General features: G+C 37.5%; 1 protein-coding gene across 5 annotated transcripts; it reads left to right on the top strand.

The window, feature by feature from the left end:
- The first annotated feature begins 895 nt into the window (after positions 1 to 895).
- LOC120212826 lies at positions 896 to 18865 on the top strand. 5 transcript variants are annotated; one of them, XM_039211026.1, is made up of 15 exons: positions 899 to 996; positions 1826 to 1905; positions 2009 to 2074; positions 2192 to 2270; positions 2359 to 2436; positions 2586 to 2645; positions 2751 to 2855; positions 4106 to 4216; positions 5731 to 5772; positions 17237 to 17350; positions 17478 to 17659; positions 18297 to 18418; positions 18485 to 18590; positions 18693 to 18735; positions 18826 to 18865. In XM_039211026.1, the coding sequence occupies exons 2-13, from the start codon at positions 1883 to 1885 to the stop codon at positions 18544 to 18546; spliced, it is 1044 nt and encodes a 347-aa protein (XP_039066957.1). In that variant the 5' UTR covers positions 899 to 996; positions 1826 to 1882; the 3' UTR covers positions 18547 to 18590; positions 18693 to 18735; positions 18826 to 18865. The 5 variants fall into 5 exon arrangements, with proteins under 5 accessions (XP_039066967.1, XP_039066957.1, XP_039066944.1 ...); XM_039211013.1 differs by having other exon boundaries at positions 2189 to 2270; XM_039211020.1 differs by lacking the exon at positions 899 to 996 and adding an exon at positions 1491 to 1570 and having other exon boundaries at positions 2189 to 2270.
- Positions 18866 to 24297: the final 5432 nt, after the last annotated feature.

The following is a 24297-nucleotide window of genomic DNA, read 5'->3' as shown; positions in this document are numbered from 1 at the left end:
TGAATATGGGTCTGTCTCAGGGGCCAAGTTTAATAAACCCAAAGGATGAGGTGACCAAAAGCCAAAGGTCAAATCCTAGAAAGTCGTCAACTTCAAGAAGCATGCGAAGGAGAAGGTCCCACCAAAGCCCTTTAACTACTATGTGTGTGGACGGTACAGACACAAAGCCTACCAATGACAACAAAGATCATACCACCATAATGAGAATAAACCACATTTGAACATTACTTAGAAAATTGACGATGTTATAGCGGCATTGGTTTCTGAAGTCAACCTGGTGGAGAATAATGTTGAGTAGATCATTGACACCTGCGCTTCCAAACATTTTTGTGCCAAATAAGAATTGTTTACCGAGTTCGAGGATATGAAGAATGGTGAACAAGTGTAAATGAGGAACTCTAGCATCTTTGAAACTATGCTTATTAACCGAAACGAAAACTAAAAGTTAAGCATGATTTTGAAACAAATGAAAATTTAGGTACTAAAATGAAACAAACTGATAGCTTAAGGACTATATATGTAATTTACCCTTGAAGTTATTATTTATAAATATTGAAAATATCAAAAATAAAATTTTAATTACATTTAAGTGATTAAATCAAATACTATTTATTAATTTAATATGTCATGTCATCCCCAATTAACTATGCTTATTACTTTAGAATAAAATCAAAAAAATTAATGAGTAATTTATAACTTTCAAAAGTTTAGTGACTGTTTATGTACTTTACCCTAAAAATTAAAAATTCTTAGTAGACTTTGCTAAGTAGGCCATAGATGAAATTCAAAACCTCTTATTTACACTCTCGTAAAAAAAGAAAAGAAAAAGAAAAGTCTAACGACCAGCAGCATTTAACCACCTCGTGCAAGAAAATCCTATTATTTTCCCCCATTTTTTGTTTTTCGCTAAAACAGCATTCTCTTTGCCGTTCCTTGCAAAAATCCAATGGTTTCTTCACCATTTTAATTGGGGGCAGACTCGGACCAAATACTCAGGTAAAAATGATTGAAGCTTTCCCTTCCTTTTTTGAAATTATTGTTTGGATCCGAGATTATTGGACAAATTTATTTCTTACTCAATTTTGTATAGCTACACGAATTTTCCCTTTGTTGCACATCGGAGCTTTTCTTTGAAGGTTCTTCTAGGATTTAAACTCGTCTGGAAGTTTTGGGATATAACATGTTAATGAAGTTTACTTTTGATTTATGTTTCTGGAAAAAAAATTAGAGAAAATTAAGTTTTCTGGGTTAGATAGTTATATTTTATTGTTGTTGCCGCGGTTTTGGATTCATTAGTTTCTGGGTTTTTAGTCTTAGTTACGGTCAGGCACTTCGTTTGCCGAGTCTGCCATGTGTGGAAGTATCAAGTACCAAAACAGGATTCTTTGTACTGTTTAAAATGAAAAATTACTGTTACGGAATTGAATTTCCAAGGATGTGCTTGGATTGGAGGGACGAGAACAGCATCTGTTGCCCTTTGAACAGTGGGATCATTTCTTCTGCATACTACAATCAACTAGTTCCGCGTGCTCTCTGGAAATTGGTGTGGCCTTGTTTAATGGGTTTTTTTTTGTAATTCATGTATATTTTCATTTATACTTGATAGGCCTTACTAATTTGAGATCATCTATAGTTTTGCATATTGAATGATTGTTAATAAATTCTCTCTCCCCCTCCCAAGAAACTGTTGAAATTAACAGATGAACTCTTGATAAGAAAAGAAAAATAAAAGCAGAAAATTGTTATACAGTCCAATATCACTTTCCTGGGTCTTGGATCTGGATCCAGTTCTGACTATTTTTATTTCATATTCATTGTCTTGCAGCTCTGGAAAGTGGTATTCTTATCATGCACAACCGTTTTACATTCTGGACAATGAAATATGGAACAGGAAAATAAAAGAAGGTACAGTGTGGGCTTTTGTTTGTGATGATGGAAAAATACTAGCTCTGGTGCAATCAAAGCCTATCTTGAAGAGTACCTATACTAACAATGTGATGTCTTCTAGTGAGTACTCGATGCATGGGATCAATAGTGATGGGTTTAAAGCACAAGACTCCAAATTTCTTAAAAGGTAGTTCCTTAACTAGGTCCAGTTTTTTTTTCTTCACTTAACAATCTTCCATGAGTATTCTATGTAAAGTATTATTGTTTTGTTATCATCTCAAGTAAGTATTGTCTTGTTAAGCAGGCAGAGCTCTGAAACACATGTTGCTCCAAGTAAATCAAATGAAGATGGAATTTATGATTTTCAAGGTCCAGAGGCTAAGGTACTAGAACTTTCTGAACATACCAACGGTGGAATCTAGAATCATGATGAGGCTTTGTGTGGTTCCCTCACATAAATTTTATGAATAGGAACTTCATTTGCGAGTTAGTGCTCAAAAAGAGGAGATTCAACGTCTTCGTGAACAAATTGCCGTTGCATGTGTGAAGGTTTAACATTTCTGAAGGCTATTTCTTGCATGCAGATTAATTTCTATTTCCTTTTGGATGCAAAATGCTTCCAACTAATTTGATTGTGTTTTATTCTCAAAAATTTCTGATTGACATACATAGAATCATATTAGTCTGTACGGTCTCAGGAATTACAGCTGCTGAATGAAAAATGTGCGTTGGAGAGGAAATTCTCTGACTTGCGTATGGTACGTTATAGTCTCCACATTTCTATGCATTAATTTTTTGTTTATTGTAACGGATTGACTAGGATTTTACACAAAAACTGATATAACAACATTTTTGTATGACAGGCAATTCATGAAAAGCAAAATGAATCCATCACTTCTGCTTCAAATGAATTGGCTCGCAGAAAAGGTGACCTTGAAGAAAATTTAAAGCTGACCCATGATTTAAAGGTGACATAGTGTCTATTTCTGAAAATAAAATATGTTCTCTTTTATAATAATATTTGACATCTTTGCTGAAGCTATCTAAGCTTAAACTGCCAAAGCCTTATTCTGCAAATTAGTAAAAACTTGTTGAGCCTCAAAAACTTTCCACATAGATGATAATTTTCTAGGTTCGAGTTAGAAGGTAATGGACTAAATATGCTCTCTAATACTTGTGATTTGGCCAATGGACCTGTTTTAGCTGCGATGATAACTCAATAAAACCAAAATGTTTACTCAATATGCTTAGCAACATAGTTGATCAATCAATTGGAATAGTTTCAATCACCACATATTCAAAAAAAGAGAGAAAAATTAAGCTCTCTTCTATCAGTCCCTAGTTGTTCTTTAATCCTGACTTATGTAAATGACAATTGACAAGTTTAAGAATAGGGTTTGATTCACCTTCAATAATTTAAAGTGATGCACAATTACATGGTTTGAAACATATATTTACAATTCAAATAATCGATGAATTTATAGGCAAGCTCAAGGATAAAAAGAACTTAGAAAACATGATATACTAGGAATAGTTGTATTTATGCATAATTTATTTCCCTGATAATTTGATGAATCTATCTATGAAATGAAGCAACATAGTGAACAAGATGCCATTTGGGGGGATGGGGTGGTGGAGTCACTTTTGCATGGTCACCTTTGTAAATCCCTGTTTTCATTGCTATTCACAAACTAGAGGACATGCTACAGTTCCCCACTGGAGTAAAACCAATTTTATTGTTATCATTAGATTGATGGCTTACGTTACAAGAAAGATTCAATCACTCGGTTGACCATATGACTAGAGAAATGCATGTGATATAATTTGTGAAAAAGGTAGTTATTGTTAATGTAGTGCTATTTCATTGTAATTACCATTTGCTCACTACCCATCAGAGAGGTCATAAAAGTCATAGAATCTTCTAGTTGGTACATATTGAACAACTTTCCAGTTGGCTCCAAACCAACTTGGTGATTTTCTAACTGTTCTTTTAAATGGGTATAAGGTGTTATGTCTGTATGCACTTTGGGCATCTTGGAAGAGTCTAGATATCAATCCATGTTGTCAAAATTTCCGAGTTTCAAGGGATAATTCTAACTATTCAGTCTTTTTTCATGTGGGTGTTTGTATTTTTACAATGTTCTTGCTTGCTATCTTGCATTCCTATTCTCTCCCTTTTCTTGTAAAAGGAAGTTGTTAATGATATCACTTTTCTCAGGCTGCAGAGGATGAGAGATACATCTTCATGTCATCATTGCTTGGGCTATTGGCTGAACATGATCTTTGGCCTCACGTTGTAAATGCGTCTACCATTACTAGCAGTGTAAAGGTATGAACTTGATAAAATCTTGGTTTTTGTTTTTTCGCAACTAGGTGCTTATGGTAATTGGGTTTCAATAACACTGATATGTTCATATGAAGTACTGATTCAGGCCTACCCCTTATTCTTAGTAAAATTCTGTTAGACTAATCCCATCACATGACCTGAGGCTTATGCTCAAGCCACATTAAAAGAGATTGTATTATCAAGTGCTAACTGTTGTGCATTCTATCTAGGGGTGTAAATCAAACTAGTATTCGCAAGCTATTCAAGTTGGAATCAAAAAAAAAAACTTGAATTCAATTTAGTAATAAACAAGCCGAGCTCGAGATCAAGTAGAGTGAGCTATCGATCGAGTCAAATTCGAGCACCATAATACCCTTCTCGAATGGCTTGCGAGCCTAATCGAGCTTTTAATAAGTAAATTAAATATTTTATATTATTAAATTACATAAATACCCCTATTTTACTGCAAAAGACACTTAATTTGAGTTTGAGCTCGAGCATGAGATTAAATACAAATGAGCTTAATCAAGTTCAAGTAATTTAGTTTGAGTAAAAATTTGGTAATCAAGCTTGAGTAGCTCGATTATATGTCTAGTTGAGCTCGACCTTATTTTTTGATGTTCGGTCGAGCTTAAGTTGAGCATCGAGCTCCGAATATTGAGTTGAGCTGAAGCTTAAGCTTGCCACTGTCTGGGATTGGCTCAATTACATCCCCAATTCTATCTGACTTCTCCCCCATTAAAATTTTAATAGTGAAAAGCAGGTAGTAAAAGCAGAACAAGCTGATACTTGCACAAGTTACAGAACTTTGCCCATATACTTACTAAATGAAAAATTTATACTTGCTGTTGCTCACCATTTATAATCTCTCCAAGGTTCTCATTTGATTTCCTATGAGTTATGGCCTCCTATGATTATTTTCAGTTTAAGAACATCCCTTGGCTACGGTCATCGATTTGCCTCTTGTATACCTTGCATCTTTTTCTTTTTGGTCTATCGGGTAACTGTCAAATAAACAAGCATGGTCTAATTGGATCACATTGTAGTACAAGGTGTAAAAATAAAACCACCAAGACCCTATTTACAACATGTTCAGCTTAAATGCTATTATAGGCTTATTTTTTAGATAATCATTAAATCTTTTCAAATCATAAGGACAGTTCAGCTAACATTAAGCCTTTATACTGAAGACTTAGCTTTGAAAGGCATATGAGTTATAGGAATTGGACATATGAATAGAATGGAGTTTTATAAAATGAGCCTTTGAAGGGCATTATATGTTCTTTTCATAATTAAGACCATGTTATCAGGACTAGTTTTTTCCTGTCGCTCATAGGCTATGTTGTTCTTTTCCTCTCCAAGTGTGATTTATACAATTATAATATTCAGTCCATTGAGGACTTCCTTTTAGTTTTGTTGGACCATTTAGGGTTGTGCTTTATTTAGCAGCTTGTATTCTTCACTTTGAGTAAAAGATTTCGACAACCAAGAACTTACAATCTTCTATATATTTGCAGTACCTACATGATCAGTTGGAATGGAAGATCAGAACTTCGCATGTAAGTGTACCATTCTCAGATTGCCTATATTGTTTATTATATGTAGCTCATAGATTTTATTCTATAGTGGAGAAACTTCTTGTAGAAAATCACAATTGCTAGAAAGTTAAGGTCTGGATCAGAGAAATTTAGATTTGTGGATGATAAACCATTAATTTATTTGTGGCTGTAGTCTTATATACATATATTTACATTGATAGGATAATGTTGTTTAGGTGTGTTCCTTATTGTTGGAAAACAAAAGTGCCTTGGACCCTTTTAGGGGAGGCACATTTGATCAGGTGCATGCTGGGTGCACCAAAGCATGCTAAGGTAGTTGGTGCATGAAAAGCTTGCTTGATTGAAGTTCTCTTTAATTTTTAATTTTTTACCTTTAATATTAAAAAAATGGCCGTAGTCAAGCTCTCAACTTCATGTTTGAATTCAACAACAAACATAGCCATAAGGAAAACATGCATATCGATAAATATGTTTAATCTATTAAGGAGAAACATGCATATTGGGAAAAAATGCATAATGGATTTCCTCAAGTTTAAAGAAGATCCTGATTGAAAGACACATGGAAGGATCATGTCTTTATTCATGCTATAACATTTCTGTATTTATTTAACAATGTAAAAAACCAGATAAGTATTCTTTAAAAAAACAGAAAACGAGAACAAGGAAATTTAATTTTTATTTGACAATAGGGAAGCATTTTGGGTTGATATATCACAAGTAAAATATGTAACGTCAACTTATTCTGGTCTCACAAGTCACAACAGCTAAATTTGAGTTCAACTAAAAAAATAAATCCATTATTTGATGCTACATGAAATGGATAGGTTTTATGTTTACATAGAAAACACGACCTCAGTCTTTGCTTCTTCCTTCCAAGTCCCATTAGTTCTTTGCCTTAGGCTCTTAGCTTTATTTCCTTCCAAAAAAAAACCCAAATGCATTTAACTCACGTTTTCCTAATCACTTCATTTTAATCGCCAATCAAAACCCATACCAAAACTTCTTTCACTTTTTGTTCGTCCCCCCTTCCACCAAGAGAGAAGATAAAAGATGATCCCTTTTCATTTATAGAGTCCCTGCCCATGGACCTTGCCCCCCAAAGTTTCCAGGCTGACTTAAATTTCTTCTTCTTCAACTGGGAACCAAGCAAATAAATCAAACTTCTGAGTATTAGAAGGTGATTTGAAGAGGAGAACTCTTAAGCTGGAAATTAAACCCTGACGACATTAAATTGTTATTATTGTATTTCGGTTATCACAATGAGTCTTAGAGTCGGTTCGCTCTCCACTAGAGCAAAATGGACTGCTTTCATTGATAATCTTAGTAGACGTGTCCCTAGAAGTGCCTTGTGGGAATTCTTCAACCACCATGGCATGGTTACCAAGTTTTTCATCCCTCTCGTCAATAGAAGGCCAAGGTATAGAGATGTTACTTTTGCTTTCGTTCATTTTGCTAGTCAAAAGGATATTTTAAACGCCATCGAGAAGGTTAACAATATACAGTGATTGACATGAAGAGAATATCGATGGGGGTGGAAAAATACCAAAAGTCTCAGTTATAGAAAATTCCGACCGGAGCAGAAGCTGGAGGGTCGAAGAGGCGGTCTGGTGGCTCCGCTAAAAGTTCTGAAGACAGACCAGTGATGTTCAATAAGTTCCATGATGGGAGATCCTATAGGGTCTCTTTGGTTGGTGATAGAAGGTTGCAGAGGGTCCGCAGAATAGAGACAATAATGGCTCTAAAATAGCGAAACGTCCCTTTAACGTTTTCATCCATTCGGAGTAGAGGGATTGGATCAAGAGGTATTTGACTGGCATTTTCAAAGACTCGTATGATATTGAGTTTATTCAAAAAGCCATTTATAAAATTAGACATGAGTGAGAAAGTTAGTGAGAGAGAGTGTGTGGAGCCGAGAGGCAATGGTTCTCCTGGCAGAGGTAGAACAGTGCCTGGTGGAGGATCGTGGGTAGCATTCATAGACAATCTTAGTAGAAGAGTGCATAGAAGTGTTTTATGGGATTGTTTTTGTCTTCATGGCAAGGTGGTTAAGGTGTTCATTCCATTCGTTAATAGGAGACCTAACTATAAAGATAAAACGTTTGCCTTTGTGCACTTTGCAAGCAAGGAGGATTTGCTTAATGCAATGAGTAAGATGAACAATGTCATGGTAGATGGGAGGAGAATAGTGGTTTCGACTGCAAAATATCAGAAGAGCAGTTTTCCAGGGAACCTTAAGTGCAATAGTGTAGCGGGGCCTGGAGATGCATGTGTGGAGGTTTCCAAAAGGAAAAGTCCAATATGTCAAGATGTTGATGTTGGGAAGAAGGAGCTGTTGAACATGTTTCGTGATGGCAGAACATATAAGGAGATGGTAGCGGGAGTAAGAAATGTTGAGGGTCAGCATGTAATCAGATCTGGAGATAGGAGGGAGGTGAAGAAGCCTTTGGAAGTCTTTATTCCTATGGAGGAAAGAATATGGTTGAGATCGTCTTTAACAAGTATTTGTAAAGCGATTTTTGAAGTTGAGTTTGTTCAGAGGGCTTTAAGGAGTGAGGGAATCAATGTCAAGGTGGTAAGGTGGGGCTATGCAAAAAATGCTTGTTTGATAGTCTTCCGGTCAGTGGAGGAGAAAGATGCAGCGGTGGAAATCAAGTGGGAGGCTTTGTCCTTTTGGTTTGAAAGGCTGGAGCCTGTTATGGAAGAGAAGTGTGTCCCATTACCTTATTGTGCAGTTTCCATGATAGGTGTACCGTTAAATTGCTGGACAGGTTCTTTCTTTACAAGTTTGGCATCGAGATGGGGTAAATTAGTGAAGATCCAGGAGCATACAACTCAAAAACTGGATTGCAGGGTGGCTCATATGTTGTTAAGGGTTGAGAGCCCGTTTGATATCCCGTCCCAGGTCACCATTAACACTTATGGAAGGCCTTTTATTATTAAGATTAAAGTGGAAGGCAGTGAGGATTTCTTTCCTATGATAGAAGAAGGAGTGGATGAAGAGGGTTCTGCGGAGGGAACAATTGATCCATGGGAGGAGACCTCGTCGGAAGGGAATCAAGGGGATGACCGGTAGGGTCTGCAGGAGCAGTTGAATTTCAAAATGTTGACAGACACTCAGAACAATGTTGAAGCATGGGTTAGGAATGCTACAAATGGAGGTGTCACGCTTACCGATAGTAATTTGAATGAAAAGGTAGAAGTCAATAATATCCTAGGAGATGACTTTTGTTCTGAGGGGACAGTACTAGGTGAGGTTCATAGTCAACAGCAAGTGTCAGGGGTTTTTTCTGCAGGAAGAAAAAGGGTGCAGAGCTTGGGAGATGTTACCTCGGGACAAGATAAAGTGGTCAAAGACGATGGGCTTATTTCCAGCATGGGGAGGAGAAAAGTGTTTGGGCCTGAGTAGAGAAGTCCAAGATCAAATCGAAATGGGGTTAAGTCTGCAGAATTTACAAATGGTATGCAGAATGGGTCTGTTTCATTGGCCCAGAGGTGCCCTATTGGGAGGAGTGCTTCAATTAGTAAAGCTGAAAGAGGTTTTTATAAGAATGTGTATGCTAGGAGGTGGGAAGTTAAAAGTTGCAGTGGTAAGGTGTCGGATTATGTTTCAGATAAGAATAACCAGGGGAGGACATAAGCTTTGGAATGTTGGAATGTCTCTAAATTGTTGGGGGTTAAATTTAAAGGAGGGGAGATAGATTTCTTGACTAAAGTAGGTCCTATGGTAAAGGAGAGAGATGATTGATGGTGGGTAGTAGGAACAGGGATTTAAGGTTATGGTATGATTTTGATGGTAGAGTTTTCCATAATGTGTTGGAATGTTAGGGGTTTGGGTAGAAGGGTGAAAGCTCGAGCAAGTAGGAGGTTTGTTGAGGAGAAAAGGCCTATAATTTTATTTTTACAAGAATCTAAACTGGAAGTTGTAAGTCCTTTGTTAGTAAGGAAAATGGGGGGTAAAATACTCACTGGTGCAGTAGTAGTTCCCGCTGTGGGTTCTGCTGGTGGTTTAATTACTTTGTGGAATCAAAAGGATTTTGTGGTGAAGGAAGAAGTCATCCACAACAGATTTGTGGCATTAAAAGGGTTAATGGAAGGAGATCCAGGAATATGTTGTTTTATTAATGTCTACGGTCCGAGTGTTGATGCAGACAAGGAGCAGTTTTTTAGGGAGTTATCATCCTTTTTGGAACAGCTTGATTGCCCAGTGTGTTTAGGAGGAGATTTCAATGCAGTATTGACTCAGGAAGAGAAAGATGGATGAGCAGTGAATCCGGTATCTATAAACAATTTCAGAGATTTTGTTAGTCAGGCGAATTTGATTGATTTGCCGTTATTTGGAGGTCATTTTGCATGGTGTAACAATAGGGAAGTTCCAACTTTTGAGAGGTTGGATCGGTTTTTGGTTGATCATTCATATTTTTCGTCTTTTCCAAAATTAAGCCAAACCTTGCTTCCAAGGTCTGTCTCTGATCACAATATCATTTTGTTGGAGAATAAGGAATGTAATTGGGGGCCGAAACCGTTTCGGTTGTTTAATTATGTGTTGGAAGAAGAGGGGTTTAATGAGATGATGAAAACAGAGTTGTTTAAATTCTGCAAAGGGGCAAACCCGATGTCCATATCCAAAGTTCTTAATCGGGGGAAGGATGTGGCAAAGAGATGGTCGAGGAGGGATTATCTTCAGCTGCCAGGAAAAATCAGAACGTTGGAGAGAGGAATTCATGATATGGAAATGGACTTGCAAAAAGGACTTCCCATGGTGTCTATGCAATCTATTGTCGAAGCAAAGAGAGAATTATGGGAGCTACAAAAAAAAAAGAATCGATTTGGATGCAAAAGTCTAGAATAAAGTGGAGATTGGATGGAGATAAGAACACTAGTTTTTTCCATCATAGTGCGGCAGTAAGAGGGAGGATAAATTGTATCAAATCTCTTAAAGTTGACAATGTAGTCACGGTAGATCCCCGTGTTATCAAAGCTTCTGTGGTGAAGTTCTTCAAGGGGTTGTTTAATCAAAGGAATACTTTGAAGGTGGAGGATTTAAATCTGGATTTTCTTAGACTATCGGAAGGGCGGTGTCTAGCATTGGAGAAGCCATTTTCGGAAGAGGAAGTATGAGATGTTATCGTTCATTCGGATAGTAATAAAGCTCCAGGACCGGACGGTCTAAATTTAGGCTTCTTCAAGAAATTTTAGACCATTATAAAGGACGATGTGATGTTGTTTTTTAAAGATTTCTATGTGGGGAAGGAGTGGGACTCGGAGGTAAATCATTCCTTTATTTCTCTCATTCCTAAGAAGGCCAATCCGGAGGAGTTGGAAGATTTTAGGCCAATTAGCCTAGTCGGAGGGCTATATAAAATTTTATCAAAGGTTTTAGCTAGAAGATTGAGTTTGTGCATTAACGATATAATGAGTCCGTCTCAATTTGCTTTCATTCCTGGAAGGAACATATTGGATTGCTCGTTTATTGCAAATGAATGCATTGACTTTTGGAGGAAGAAAGGGTTGAAGGGAGTAGTCTTCAAAGTGGATTTCAAGAGAGCCTATGATTCGGTTGATTGAGACATTTTGATGAAAATTATGAGCAAAATGGGGTTTGGTGACAAGTGGAGGTCATGGATGTATCAATGTATGTCTTCAGCATCCATTTCGGTTCTAGTAAACGGGTCAGCTACAGAGAAATTTCACACAGCGAGGGGATTTAGACAGGTTGTTCGTTATCGCTTTCGCATTTGCAATTTGCGGATGACCTTATAATTTCAGTAAAGGCTCTATTCGTGATTTAAGGAATGTTAGAAAGTTATTAATATATGAGTTACTGGTGGGGTTGAAGATTAATCAAGTTGAGAGCAGAATTTATGGTATCAATGTTGAGGATGGGGGCGTTAGCTACTTGGGCGAAGATATTGGTGTTCGGTAGAAAGTTTCCATCAGAGTATCTAGGTTTACCCTTGGCTATAAGAGAAATTCGGCTGCCATGTGGGAGCCAATATGGAGAGATTCATGCTAAGTTGAGCGATTGGATGTCTAATTCCCTGTCGCTTGCAGGAAGGGTGGTGTTGGTTAAGTCAGTGTTGTGCTCGCTCCCTGTGTATTTTCTTTCCATTTTCAAAATTCCAGTTTCTGTGCTAAAGAACTAAATTCTATCATGGCTTCATTTTTGTGGGGGGGTGCAGCGGATAAAAAATATCCACTGGTTAAATTGGAGTTCGGTTAGTTAACCAAAAAGATTGGGGGGTCTAGGGGTCCCGAATTTATTACTCTTGAACAGAGCATTATTGGGGAAGGGGTTTGGAAGTTTGCATCAGAGAAAGAGTCTTGGTGGAAGAGGGTGTATGTGGTTTTATGACATGGATCCGAAATGCATAATGATGGGGAATCGTGGCCAGGTCGTGCTTCATGGATTTGGAGAGGTGTGTTAAAAATTTCTTTTCTGATGATGGTTTTGGGATTGTATTAGGATATGCGTTTGAAGACAGGGAAGGGAATTATGTGAAGTTCTGGAACGATGTATGGTTGGGTGAATACCTTTGAAAATACAGTTTCCTAAACTCTATGTTCTTTCGAGCAACAAATCGGTAAGGATGGAGTTTAGGGTGAATAATGGCACTGGTTGGTGTGGACATTCAAATGAGGCGAAATTTGGCGGATTGGGAGGTTGAACAGCTGTTGCAATTGATTTCTATGTTGAACAATATCTCAATATCGCCATGTGAGGAAGACTGTTGATTTGGTCAGGAATGGTGAGGGCTGTTTTTCAGCTAAATCTTGTATCAACATTTTCCTTGATCAAGATGGTATTCAGTAGAAGATGGAGACTTGGAGAGACATATTTGGGCAGGGATTGCTCCTCCACGGGTGGAGACATTTGTATGGCAAGTTGCTCACCAGAGAGTGGCGGTGAAGGAGGAATTACTGAAGCGAGGTGTGGTAGGGATTGATGATCCTTTATGCTCTCTGTGTGGTGGGAAATGGAATCAGTTTCGCATCTATTTTTGCATTGCGAGGTAGTATGGGGTCTGTGGGCCAGATTATTGAATATTTGGAATTTGTCCTTTGTGATTCCAAAGAATATCATGGTGAGGGAGGATTACTGAAGCGAGGTGTGGTAGGGATTGATGATCCTTTATGCTCTCTGTGTGGTAGGGAAATGGAATCAGTTTCGCATCTATTTTTGCATTACGAGGTAGTATGGGGTCTGAGGGCCAGATTATTGAACATTGAAATTGTCCTTTGGATTCCAAAGAATATCATGGACTTTTTAAATTTGTGGATGATTTACTTCCGAATTCTTTGATATGGAAATTTATTCCAAGGGAGTTGATGTGGTCAGTGTGGAAATGCAGAAACGAGGTTATTTTTCAGAAAGTTAAGCTGGATGTGGTGAGACTGTTCTTTATTGTCCGTTTTAGAATAGCTTCCTGGTTTGCAAAGTTCAAGGACGTGAATATACCTTTAGACTCTCTTGTGGGAGATTTAAACTTGCGGATTTGGTGGGTAGACAAGGAAATGGCAACTCTAAACCAATTTGCTGGGTTCCTCCTCCGGATGGGTTGTTTAAAGCTAAATGTTGTGGAGCGATGGTAAAGGATTGGGATAAGGGAGGTATTGGTGGTTTGATTCGGGACAGTAAAGGTGTTGCTTCAATGGTTTTCAGAAAGAGTTGGGGGTGGTCCTCTATCTTGGCAGAATTATTGGCGATTAAGAGGGGTTATGTCTTCTGGAAGATTTAAGTTTTGTTCTTAATCGGAGGTTTATTCTTGAATCAAATTCAAGCAATGCCCTAAAGTGGATCAAGAATCCGGGTTTATGCACTCCTATGTTTCAAGTATTGGTGAAGGAGATAGTCTCTCTTATGGCAGGGAAGGATATCATTATCAAGCATATTTTGTGGGCTGCAAATTGGGAAGCTGACAATTAGCTAAGGATGGGATAGGGTGATGTAATGGTTTCTGTCTGCTTGTATTGAGGATAAATTTTATTTCCTAGTTAGCTGTTGTGTTAAGTTTATGTAATTTCTGGTGGGTTTGCAGATGTTTAGGGTCTGCCTTTGTTGTACTTTGTTTCATCTAATAAATTCTAGGCACTCTTTTCCTCCTTTCATTGTCCTTCATGTTACTTTTATAACATGGAGGTTGAAAAGGGGGGTTTTTAATGAGGCCTAATCTTCTATAAAAAAAAAAGCCATTTATAATGACTGCTTCAATGCAAAGGTGGTTGGATGGGGTTATGCCAGGAATGCATGCATTATCACTTTCCCGTCTGAAGAAGAAAAGAGTGATTTGGAAGAGAAAGCATGAGAGTTAAATTTCTGGTTTGATTGACTGGCCCCGGTTTCTCTAGATGGGGGAGTGACGTTAGCCTTCTGTTCTGTGTCCTTGATCGGAGTTCCCCTGAATTGCTGGAGTGAAGTCTTTTTCTCAGGTTTGGCTTCTAAGTGGGTGTTGTTGGTGAAGATTCAAGAGGAGACTCTCCAAAGGGTGGATTGTCGTGTAGCCCAACTGCTTGTTAGGGCGGCAAGTCTGTTCGATATTCCTTGGTCGGTTACGGTCGATAAAAATAGGAGGTCTTATTTGATTAAGATTAAAGTTGAAACAATGGAGGATGGCTTCCCTAAACTTCAGAGAAAGGATATAGAGGAGTAATCAAATGACGTGTGGGAGGAAGACTCATCAGAAAGTGGTTAGATTGACGGTCTTCGTGGTCAAAAGGGTCGAGAAGACTAGCAGTCAGGATCGACGACTCAGGAAAGGGTGGAATTGTGGCTTTAGGAGAATCCAATAAGTGGCCACCAAGGGAATGTCTCAGGAATTAATGATACAGGAGAACCAAGGTAGGTTTATCTCATGGGTGAATTGAGGGAAGTGCAGAATGATTGTGCAACCCTATTGGGCCTATTAATAAAGCTATGTTGGATATGGAGCCTCGTCGGGCCGATTCGAATCATCAAGTGGGTGGGTGCCTCCTGATTGGGCTTAAAGGGAGATCTAGATCCATGGTTCCCTCTAGGAGAATTGAGAGTAGGCTTAGGGAGCCTGGGTATTCTCAAGATAGAATTGCAAGTCGGGTAGTGGGCTAGAGTCGATCACAGACTCGGTCTCTTATAATCAATCGCCCTCCTCAAATCAGAGTCGCCCTTCAGGAAAAAGTGCTTCAATAGGAAGAATTGAGTGTGGGTTTTTTGATAAAGTATATAGTAGATCTAGAGGGAGTAGAGCTTCATGTGGTCAGAATCTTAATGGTTCCCGTCTTTCCCATTAATGTCCGGAGGAGATGGAGGAGGCGAACGCTGCTTGAAGTTTAGCAACTTGTTAGGTGTCACCTTTCGGGGAGAAAGAAGAGCCTTTGTTAATAGAGTGAGTTCAATGGTGAATGAGTGGAATAAGGGGGTGGGAGATGATTTCCCAGGGTTTGCCAAGTATTTACGCCATTTTTATGATAAATCTAGCTATCCTATCATGGAATGTAAGGGGTCTTTGAAGCCAAGAAAAATCTAGGGTTGTGAGAAGTCTGATTGTTGGTATGAATCCCTCGTTTCTGTTTATCCAAGAATCGAAAGTGGATTCGGTGCAACCTATTCTAATCAGGAGGTTAGGGGGAATTTGTTGCGAGGTTGTGCCTGGTCTCCTATTGAAGGCTCAACGAGAGGCCTAATTACCCTTTGGGACGAAAACAATTTTTATCTTCATTCTAAACACATCCAAAGAAGATTCATAACCATCAAAGGAAAATTCAAGGGTTCTTCTGTTAAGTCATGTATCAGGTTAATGAATGATTTGGCTGAAGTTGATCCTTATTGGTCCAAGCATGTGTGGCTTGGGGTTGCCCTCATGTGTGGGATCCTTTGTTGGCAAGTTTCTTCATCAGAAGGTGCTGTCAAAGTCGAGCTGTTGAAGTGTGTCTCCGGATTGAGGATTTTCTCTGCATATGTTTGTGTCGTGTGGAGTTGCATGGGGTTTATTGACTAAATTGTTGCGGATTTGGAATGTCCTTTGTCGTGCCCGATAAACATGCTGCGATCATCTCCGTTTGGCTAGATTTAGCCCCTCGCTTGATCATCTGGACCTTTATTCCAAGGGCGATTCTATGGTCGATTAGGAAATGTAGGAATGGGATTATCTTTGAGAAAGGAAAGTTAGACTCAACGCATCTTTTTTTCCTAACGAGATATAGACTGTCAGCATGGTTCTCTGCTAAATTTCCAAACGTCTCAATTCCCTTTGACTGTCTCGTGGGGAACCCTTCCTTGGCAGATTCTTGGTCGAGCTGCAAGAAGGTTCCCTCCTTACCATCGGTGTGGGATCCTCCACCCCCAGGTTTTTACACAGTGAATGTGGATGGTGCAATGGATATGCAATGGTTTAAAGGGGGCATTGGTGGTCTACTCCGGGATGTTGATGGTAATGTGCTAGGGACTTTATCTGAAATTGTAGGATCATATCCTCCTATTATGGATGAGTTACTGGAAATTAAAGCGGGCTTATGGTTCTTCGAGGAGTCTGGTTGGGGTTATAGGGGGCACCTTATTCTGGAAAGTAACTATGCCAATGTCTTGAATTGGATTAAAAATCCCGGTTCCTGTTCTGCTCTTTTTGAGTCGCTGGTGAAGGAGATTGTCACTATAGTCCTAGATAGGAATGTTATTGTAAGGCATAATCAGAGATATGCGAATTGGGAGGCATATGAGTTAGCAAAATTAGAAATTGGCTAATGTCTTTTTGTTTTTCTGGTTTATTCTTAGGAGGTTGTTTCTTTGGGTTGGTTGCATTTGTTCTTGCCTGGTTCATTGTAATTTGGGGACTATACTTTTTTGGCAATAAATTTTTGAGGTAATCTTTTCCTCCTCCTAATGGATGATGAGATACTTTGTAGTCTTTCGTCGGTTATGAAGGGATTTTTAATGAGACCTCCCTTTCTTATAAAAAAAAAAGTTAACATAGAAAACTTGGTAGTTAGAATAATTGGTGAGTATATTCTTGAAACAAATTAAAAGGCTCTTATCCTGTCTTTATTCTTGCTATAGTATTTTTGTATTTATGTAACAACATAAAAAATCAAATAACTAGAACAAGGAATATAAGTTTTGCTTAACAATAGGGCATATGTTATGTAGACAACTAAGGAGTTAGCATAATTGGTTTCTTCTTGAAACGACATGAAAGAAACTTAAAAGGATCTAGGTTTAAACGATTCTCATCTATGTAATCGTTGAAGCTTCAAGATTGTTGTGTATTCTATGTACATGTCCGTGTAAGCACAGATGCATGGACTATTGATGTGGCTATGTAGAGATGTGTGTTTATATGCGGGCAACAACTCTTTACTTGATTTCTGTTTCTTGCATCAAAATTTTGCTTTAATGAAGCATTATATGTTTTGGCAACTTATAAGACTGTTAGGATTATCATTGGTGTCATTATTTTGTAGAGCAGATAGCCTCATTGATTTAATTATATCACAGCATAGAATTAGAGAGTTGACTGGTGTTCACGGAACTCATGCTGGTGGCGGATCTCATGAAAAAGATAGGCCAAGTTCTGGCATTTTGATGAATCAAAATCCTCATGGATCCACGGTACTATTTGCATGTAATCTGCCAGATTACCATCTTTTCCTATTGCTGATTCTATTATATCAACTTTGATTCTCCATTGTGTCCATTATGTATTAAATAGTACTTTTATTTCTCTTTACACTCTCAGGCTGGTCACGGCTTCTCTCCAACTAATCAGTACCCTGATGAGCAACATCATATGCCACCAGAGAATATGATGAGATACATGCATGATAATGATTACACTGCAAAAAATTTAATGTTCAATGATCTGGGGCAACAACGATTGAGCAATGGCACTGCACAGGAATTTTTGTTCAATTCTGATAGGTTGGAACCACTAACGCAGTTTCTTGTGGATGTTATGCTTTTCTTGATAACATTATTAATTGACATTTTGTGATGACTCTTGAGATGTGACGAAACATATCCACAGCCTTTTCTTTTGGGTACAATTCCACATTTATTGTCCTTGCTGCGTGGTTTCTAAATTGTAAAAGATATTAGCAATAATTTCCCCTAATATTTGAATTGATTAAATGATTACGTATGATAATTGTGAGTAGTTTCTCTCCCAAGCTATCATTTCCTGTGATAAAGAATGTAGACATGCTAATTGAGGGATTAAATTAACGAGGACCTTATTCATTCTGTATTGACATTTTTCCATGTTATTTTTTATACATCCGATTTCAGCAAATTGCTCTGGTCATCCTGTGTGTTCTGTAATTAATATGCCCTGATATGAGCGCCGTTGATATTGCAAATATGAATAATGAAATTTGATTGCAAAAGCTATTATATCCAACATATCGATTTTCCTTGTTCAAAGGCACTATAACTTAAGTTTTCGTGTATAATACAATGCAACTTGTTCATTAGTGCGAAGACATTGCTTTCATTTGATTATAATTAGAGATCTAGCATTGCTTTACTTCATACTTACCTGTTAATTATATTCTTACAGAGGTGGTCCTGGGACTAATCCTGATAGTGCATTTGATAGAGGTTTTGTAAGAATTGGGTCTGAGGATACGACCAATGATGTCTTGTATCAGCCTGATGAGATGGCCTCCCAAGGTTCTGAAGGTGATTTACATTTATGTGGAAATTACGATCTTTTTATAGCATCTAATACAACTTATTTGAATTCAGACGGGCCTGGAATTGAGGGGTTTCAGATAATTGGGGATGCAACACGGGAGAAAAGCTTCTAGGATGCGGCTTTCCTGTACGAGGAACGACCCTTTGTATGTTTCAGGTGAAATTTCTTGGACACATGAAAAATTGACATTTTTTAAAAATTCCTTTTAATACATAAGGATTAATCTTTCATATGCTGACAATGTTGTTTGCACTGCAGTGGGTACGTCATCTTCAGGATGGCACCAGGCAGTACATTGAGGGTAAGCATGAAAAATATGACCTTTTCTCTGTGTTCTTCGTATACGTATTTTGTTACCTTAATTTTTTTTTTTGGTAAAAAAATTATCCAGGAGCTACAAATCCAGAATATGTTGTCACAGCTGATGATGTTGATAAACTCATTGCTGTTGAGTGCATACCAATGGATGACCAAGGCCGTCAGGTACATGCAGCAATAATTTTCTTTTTTTTATCATTAACAGAAAAAGTGCATGCATTTTTGTTTTCAATTGTATGTAGAACTCAATCAGACAATTGTATGGAATAGAATTTGTTTTATTTTCAGGACACCAATATCTGAAATTGAACATGTTTTTTGTACAGTTTCTATGACAGCTTTTAGCACAGTAGTCTTGCATTGCATTTACACTTGATGAGGACTTAAGCAGTATGCTACATATCATTTTGAACTTCTCCCGTTTGATGATAGAGAACAAGTGCTTGTTTTGATGACATCTTTGCCTCCCTTAAAAAAAAAAGTCCCTTTTTCCTAGTGTCAAATATTACACACATAATGCATAAATTTCTCATGCAACTCGCTTCACTTAACCTTTTCAGAATGTAAAGTTGAGAGTAGTCTTTCTGATTCTAATTCTGCAAAATTGTTTACTTTTTCCAGGGGGAAATAGTGAGGCTTTTTGCTAATGATCAGAACAAAATAAAATGTGGTAAGTCTGTGTGAGCCTGAGTTGTTAGACCTCATGGTCATTGAAATTTCTGTATCTAGAAGTATTACCTAATGTTTCTCATTTATTTTCACTTTCTATTTTATGTGGCAAAGTTATCTGTTTGCTTTGTTTGTCAAAACTCAAGTCACTTGTTAAAAGGATAATGGATAATAAGTTTGTTGCCATGTGCTTGATTAAATGATAATGGATAGTAAGTTTGTTGCCATGTGCTTGATTTTCTGCATTACGTCTTTTTTACTTTGAAAATATGATTTATTTTGAAATTTATCTGTCCCCAAACCTTTTGCAGAGCTCTCTCTCTCTTCTTCTTCTTCTACTTCTCTCTGCATATATATACATATCTGTACAACATTAAATGATCATGATTTCACTATTATGTATCCGGAAATATGCTTCTCAAGTCTTATAATGATATTATATCTTGAATTTCTGCATAGTTTTGTTAGATCATTTTCTTTTTGTTACTTAATAATTAACAGAATGTTATTCAACTTCTACAAAATATTATTTGGCATCATTTCCTAAATTAGTAGTAAAAGGTTATGTTTATGATTCTTACATGCACGCCAAAAAGAATGTGGTGTTTGAATAGTTGTGAATATTGTGTACACGTGTATATATTGATGCATTACATTTTCTTTTGTTTTGTTTGGCATATTTGCATTATAGAATAAATTTCTGATTAGCTGCTTTGCAGACCTAGAAATGCAAAATGAGATCGACACTTACATTTCCAGTGGCCAAGCAACATTTACTGTTCTGTTGTTGGTAGGTTTAATCACTGCTCTTCCAAAGTTACCTGGAATTTTCTTCCGTTCAAGATTTCTTTTTTACTTGTGTATTTGTTTTTAGTTACTATGTCTAAATAATCGATTTTCCAAAAGAAGTGGCGATTTGTGAATTCAAATAAAAGGTTGGCAACTGTATTAGCTGGAGATTTCATTTATTTATCCATCAATTCTTATAGTTTATCAGTTCTTCTGTTTCTGTCAATCTAATAAGAGGAGAATAGTGTTGTCATACTGTAGAAATAAGATTCATGAAATATATATATATATATATTTTATTTCTTATCATTAATTGAGAAGTTACAGCAGGGCTGTTTTTATACAAGTTTAGTTGAGTGTCCTAGATAGGATAGAATTCCTACAAAATAGTTTTCTAGAGTTACTAATAAAATAAATACTAATAATTAATCCTAATCGTAATATAACTCACACTCCCTCTCCAGCTGGGGAGTAAATATTATAGAGACCCAGCTTGGATGTAATCTCGTCGAAGTTGATCCTTGGAAGCGCCTTAGTCAAGACATCGGCTAGTTGATCTTTTGAAGAGACATAATTTAGTTTTACTGCCCTGCCATCCACCTTTTAGACGATGAAGTGTATGTTGATCTCCACATGTTTGGTTCTGTCGTGATGAACTGGGTTCTTAGCAGTACTTATAGTTGACTTACTGTCACTCTGAAGCTCAAAGTAGGTTCTATTGCACACCTCTAGTTCAGTTAGGAGTCTTTGTAACCAAACACCTTCACAGATTCCAAGTGTTATCGTCTAATATTCTCCTTCAGCACTACATTTGGAAACCACGGCTTGTTTCTTGCTTCTCCATGTCACCAAGTTCCGCAAACAAACAAACAATAACCCGTAGTTGATCTCCTATCTGTTAATTCTCCAACCAAACTTGAATCGGAGAAAACCTTGATTGTTCTATCTTCATGTTTTCTAAAATTAATCAATGTCCTGGTGTCATCTTTAAATACCTCAAAATTCGATATGCCATCTCCAAATGTTCTTCTCTAGGATCATTCATGAATTGACTCACAATGCTAATAGAGAAGGCTATGACTGGCCTAGTAAGTGACAGATATATGAGTTTACCAACTAACCTTTGATATTGGTCCTTCTTTACTGGATTCCTATTTTTCATAAGCTTCAGATTTGCTTCCATGGGGGTTTCCGAAGGCTTGCAAGTAGTCATTCCGGTTCCAATAAGTCTAGAATGTACTTCCGTTGGTTTATGACAATTCCTTCTTTTGATCTTATCACTTCCATGGCCAAAAAATATCTCAAGGTCCCTAAGTCCTTGGTTTTGAATTCTCTTGCTATTAACACCTTCAATTTCTCGATTTCTCCTAAGTCATCACTTGTGATGATATGTCATCGACGCAGACAATTAAGATCACATTTTTCTTGTTTGGAGCAATTTTGACAAACAAAGTATGATCAGATTGGCATTGCTTATAGTTGTCTTGCAAAAGTACTTTCATGAGTCTGTCGAACTAGGGACGAGGAGATTGTTTTAAACCATATAGAGACTTCAACAATTTGCATACTTGTTGATTTCCAAATTGTACCTGTACCCCTGGTAGAATCTGCTATAAACTCTTCAAGATTACCATTGAGGAATGCGTTTTAACATCCAGTTGATGAAGTATCCAATCTTTATTTACTGTTATGGACAATAGTACTCTTACAGTATTGAGCTTCGAAACTAGGGTAAAAGTCTCTTGATAGTCTACTCCATGAGTCTGAGTAAACCCTTTTGCCACGAGTCTAGCCTTATACCACTCAACACTGTCATCTGCCTTGTATTTCACGGTAAAGACCCATTTGCAGCTAACTAGTTTCCTGTCTTTAGGAAGATCAACAATTACTAAAGGTTTTGTTGCTTTCAAGAGCATATACTGCTTTATTCCATTCGGGATTTTTTAAAGCTTCTTCTATGGTCTCTAGAATGCGGATGCTGTCAATCTTAGCTGTAAATGTCTTAAAACTAGATGTTAGTTTACCATAAGCAACAAAACTTTATGAATAGGATGAGTTGTGCATCTTCATACTCCCTTTCTTTGAGCAATTGGTAACTCACTAGTATTAACCAGAACTTCTAAATTACTCTGATTGCCTTTTTCATTTTTCAAACTTGGTTTTGGCTCTTGGCACTACGTAGGTCGTGTGGGAACAAGGATGTGTTTGGTTCACCGTTTGTAGGTAAGAAGATCAGTTTGAGAAATAAGTGGTGACACAAATGGATTTGGTGTTTTAGGAGAATCCAATGGGTTAATGGTTTGGTGTATGTTTTCAGTGTCAGGTGTGGTAGTGGTGTTAGGTGGATTTGGTGTTTTAGGAGAGTCCAATGGGTTAATGATTTGGTGTATGTTTTCAATGTCAGGTGTGGTAGTGGTGTTAGGTTGATTTGGTGTTTTTGAAGAGTCCAATGGGTTAATGGTTTGGTGTATGATTTTAATGTTAGGTGCGGTAGTGGTGTTAGGTGGTTGTGTTTCGATAGGTTCAATGGGCGAGAGATTGATGGGTAGTTCAGTATTAAACGGAAAAAACTGAAATTCACACTCACTCTCCCCCTGAATTTCAGATTTAGAGAAGAAAGGTTTATGTTCAAGGAAGGTGACATCCATAGATGTAAACAATTTCTTAGTGGAAGGAGAATAACACCGATAACCCTTTTGAAGAGAAGAGTAACCAACAAAGACACATTGGATTACCCAGGAATCAAGTTTAGACTTAGTATGGTTATGATCATGAATAAAATAGTACAACCAAAGACACGAAGAGGAGCACTAGTAGTGAACGGTTTAAAGTGAGGGAAAATTTGGGAAAGAACATCCCGGAAACTTCTAAAACTAAGGATTTTACTGGGCATGCGATTAATGAGATAGGTGGCAGTTAAGAGAGCCTTTCCCCAAAGATATTTAGGAACATGAGTGGAAAAAAGAAGTTCTCGGGTTACCTCAAGAAGATTTTTCGTTCAGCAACCCTATTTTGTTTAGGTGTATCGACACAGGAAGTGAGATGGACAATTCTTTTTTCCCCCTAAAAGAAGACCCCAACCAGTGAGAAAATATTCACTACCATTATCCAACTTAAATATGCCAATAGAACTCTTAAATTGGTTCTCAATCATCTTGTGGAACCGTTTAAAAACATCTCCAACCTCAGATTTATCCCGCATAAGAAAAGTCCATCTCGTATGAGAATGATCGTCTATAAAAGAAACAAACCAATAAACACCATTTAAGCTTTTGACACGAGAGGGTCCCCAAATGTCACTATGTATCATTGAAAAAGACTTGGAAGAACGGTATGGAGAAGGAGGATATATGCTACGAATGTGTGTGGCAAGATGGAAAATATCACAAGAAAAAGATGCAAGACTTTTATGAATAAAGAGTTTGGAAAAAACTTGACAAGATAAGTAAAATTGGGGTGACCTAACCTAAATGCCATAAAACAATCTCACAGACACATCATTAGGTGATGGGGCTATTGAAACAAAGGACACACTAGTAGAGGGTTTGTGGTTTGGAGGAGGGGCGTCAAGAATGTAAAGTCGACCACAATGCTTAGCAGTACCAATCACCATACCCGAGCTCAAATCCTGAAACTTGCAAATATCAGAGTTAAATCAGGAAGTGCAACCTAAATCTGCAGACAAATTACTAACCGAAAGAAGATTGCAACCTAAATTCGGAATATAAAGAACAGGAGATAAAACAATATGCTGATTAATTCGAATAGAACCACTGCCCGCAATCGATGAAAGGGAACCATCAGCCGTTCGGACACTAGAAGAAGAAATTGCTTTTGTAAAATCTGAAAGAGAGTGAAGCACCCGTCATGTGGTCAGTAGATCCTGAATCAACAATCCATGAAATAAAACTCGAAGATAACAGAGCGAAGTTAGGTTTAACCATTTTCTTCTGCGAGTCTTTTGAAACCGAAATTTGGTACCAAAGAATGATTTAAAGGGTTTTTGAAATCTGATCTCCCATTATTACATTGAGTTATAAATATAGATTCCAGATTCAAAGACACTTCCAATTAGTAGGTTCGCCAC

The sequence above is a fragment of the Hibiscus syriacus genome, unplaced genomic scaffold (assembly GCF_006381635.1).
Source record: "Hibiscus syriacus cultivar Baekdansim isolate YM2019G1 unplaced genomic scaffold, ASM638163v2 tig00000738_pilon, whole genome shotgun sequence".
Classification (NCBI taxonomy): Eukaryota; Viridiplantae; Streptophyta; class Magnoliopsida; order Malvales; family Malvaceae; genus Hibiscus; species Hibiscus syriacus.
This window is presented reverse-complemented; position numbering and strand designations above follow the sequence as displayed.

Coding starts and splice junctions, on each gene's coding strand:
- LOC120212826 (XM_039211013.1), top strand. CDS start 1,883: ATGGAACAGGAAAATAAAAGAAG. Junction 2,075..2,188: donor GACTCCAAATTTCTTAAAAG/GTAGTTCCTTAA, acceptor TGTCTTGTTAAG/CAGGCAGAGCTCTGAAACAC. Junction 4,217..5,730: donor CCATTACTAGCAGTGTAAAG/GTATGAACTTGA, acceptor ATATATTTGCAG/TACCTACATGATCAGTTGGA.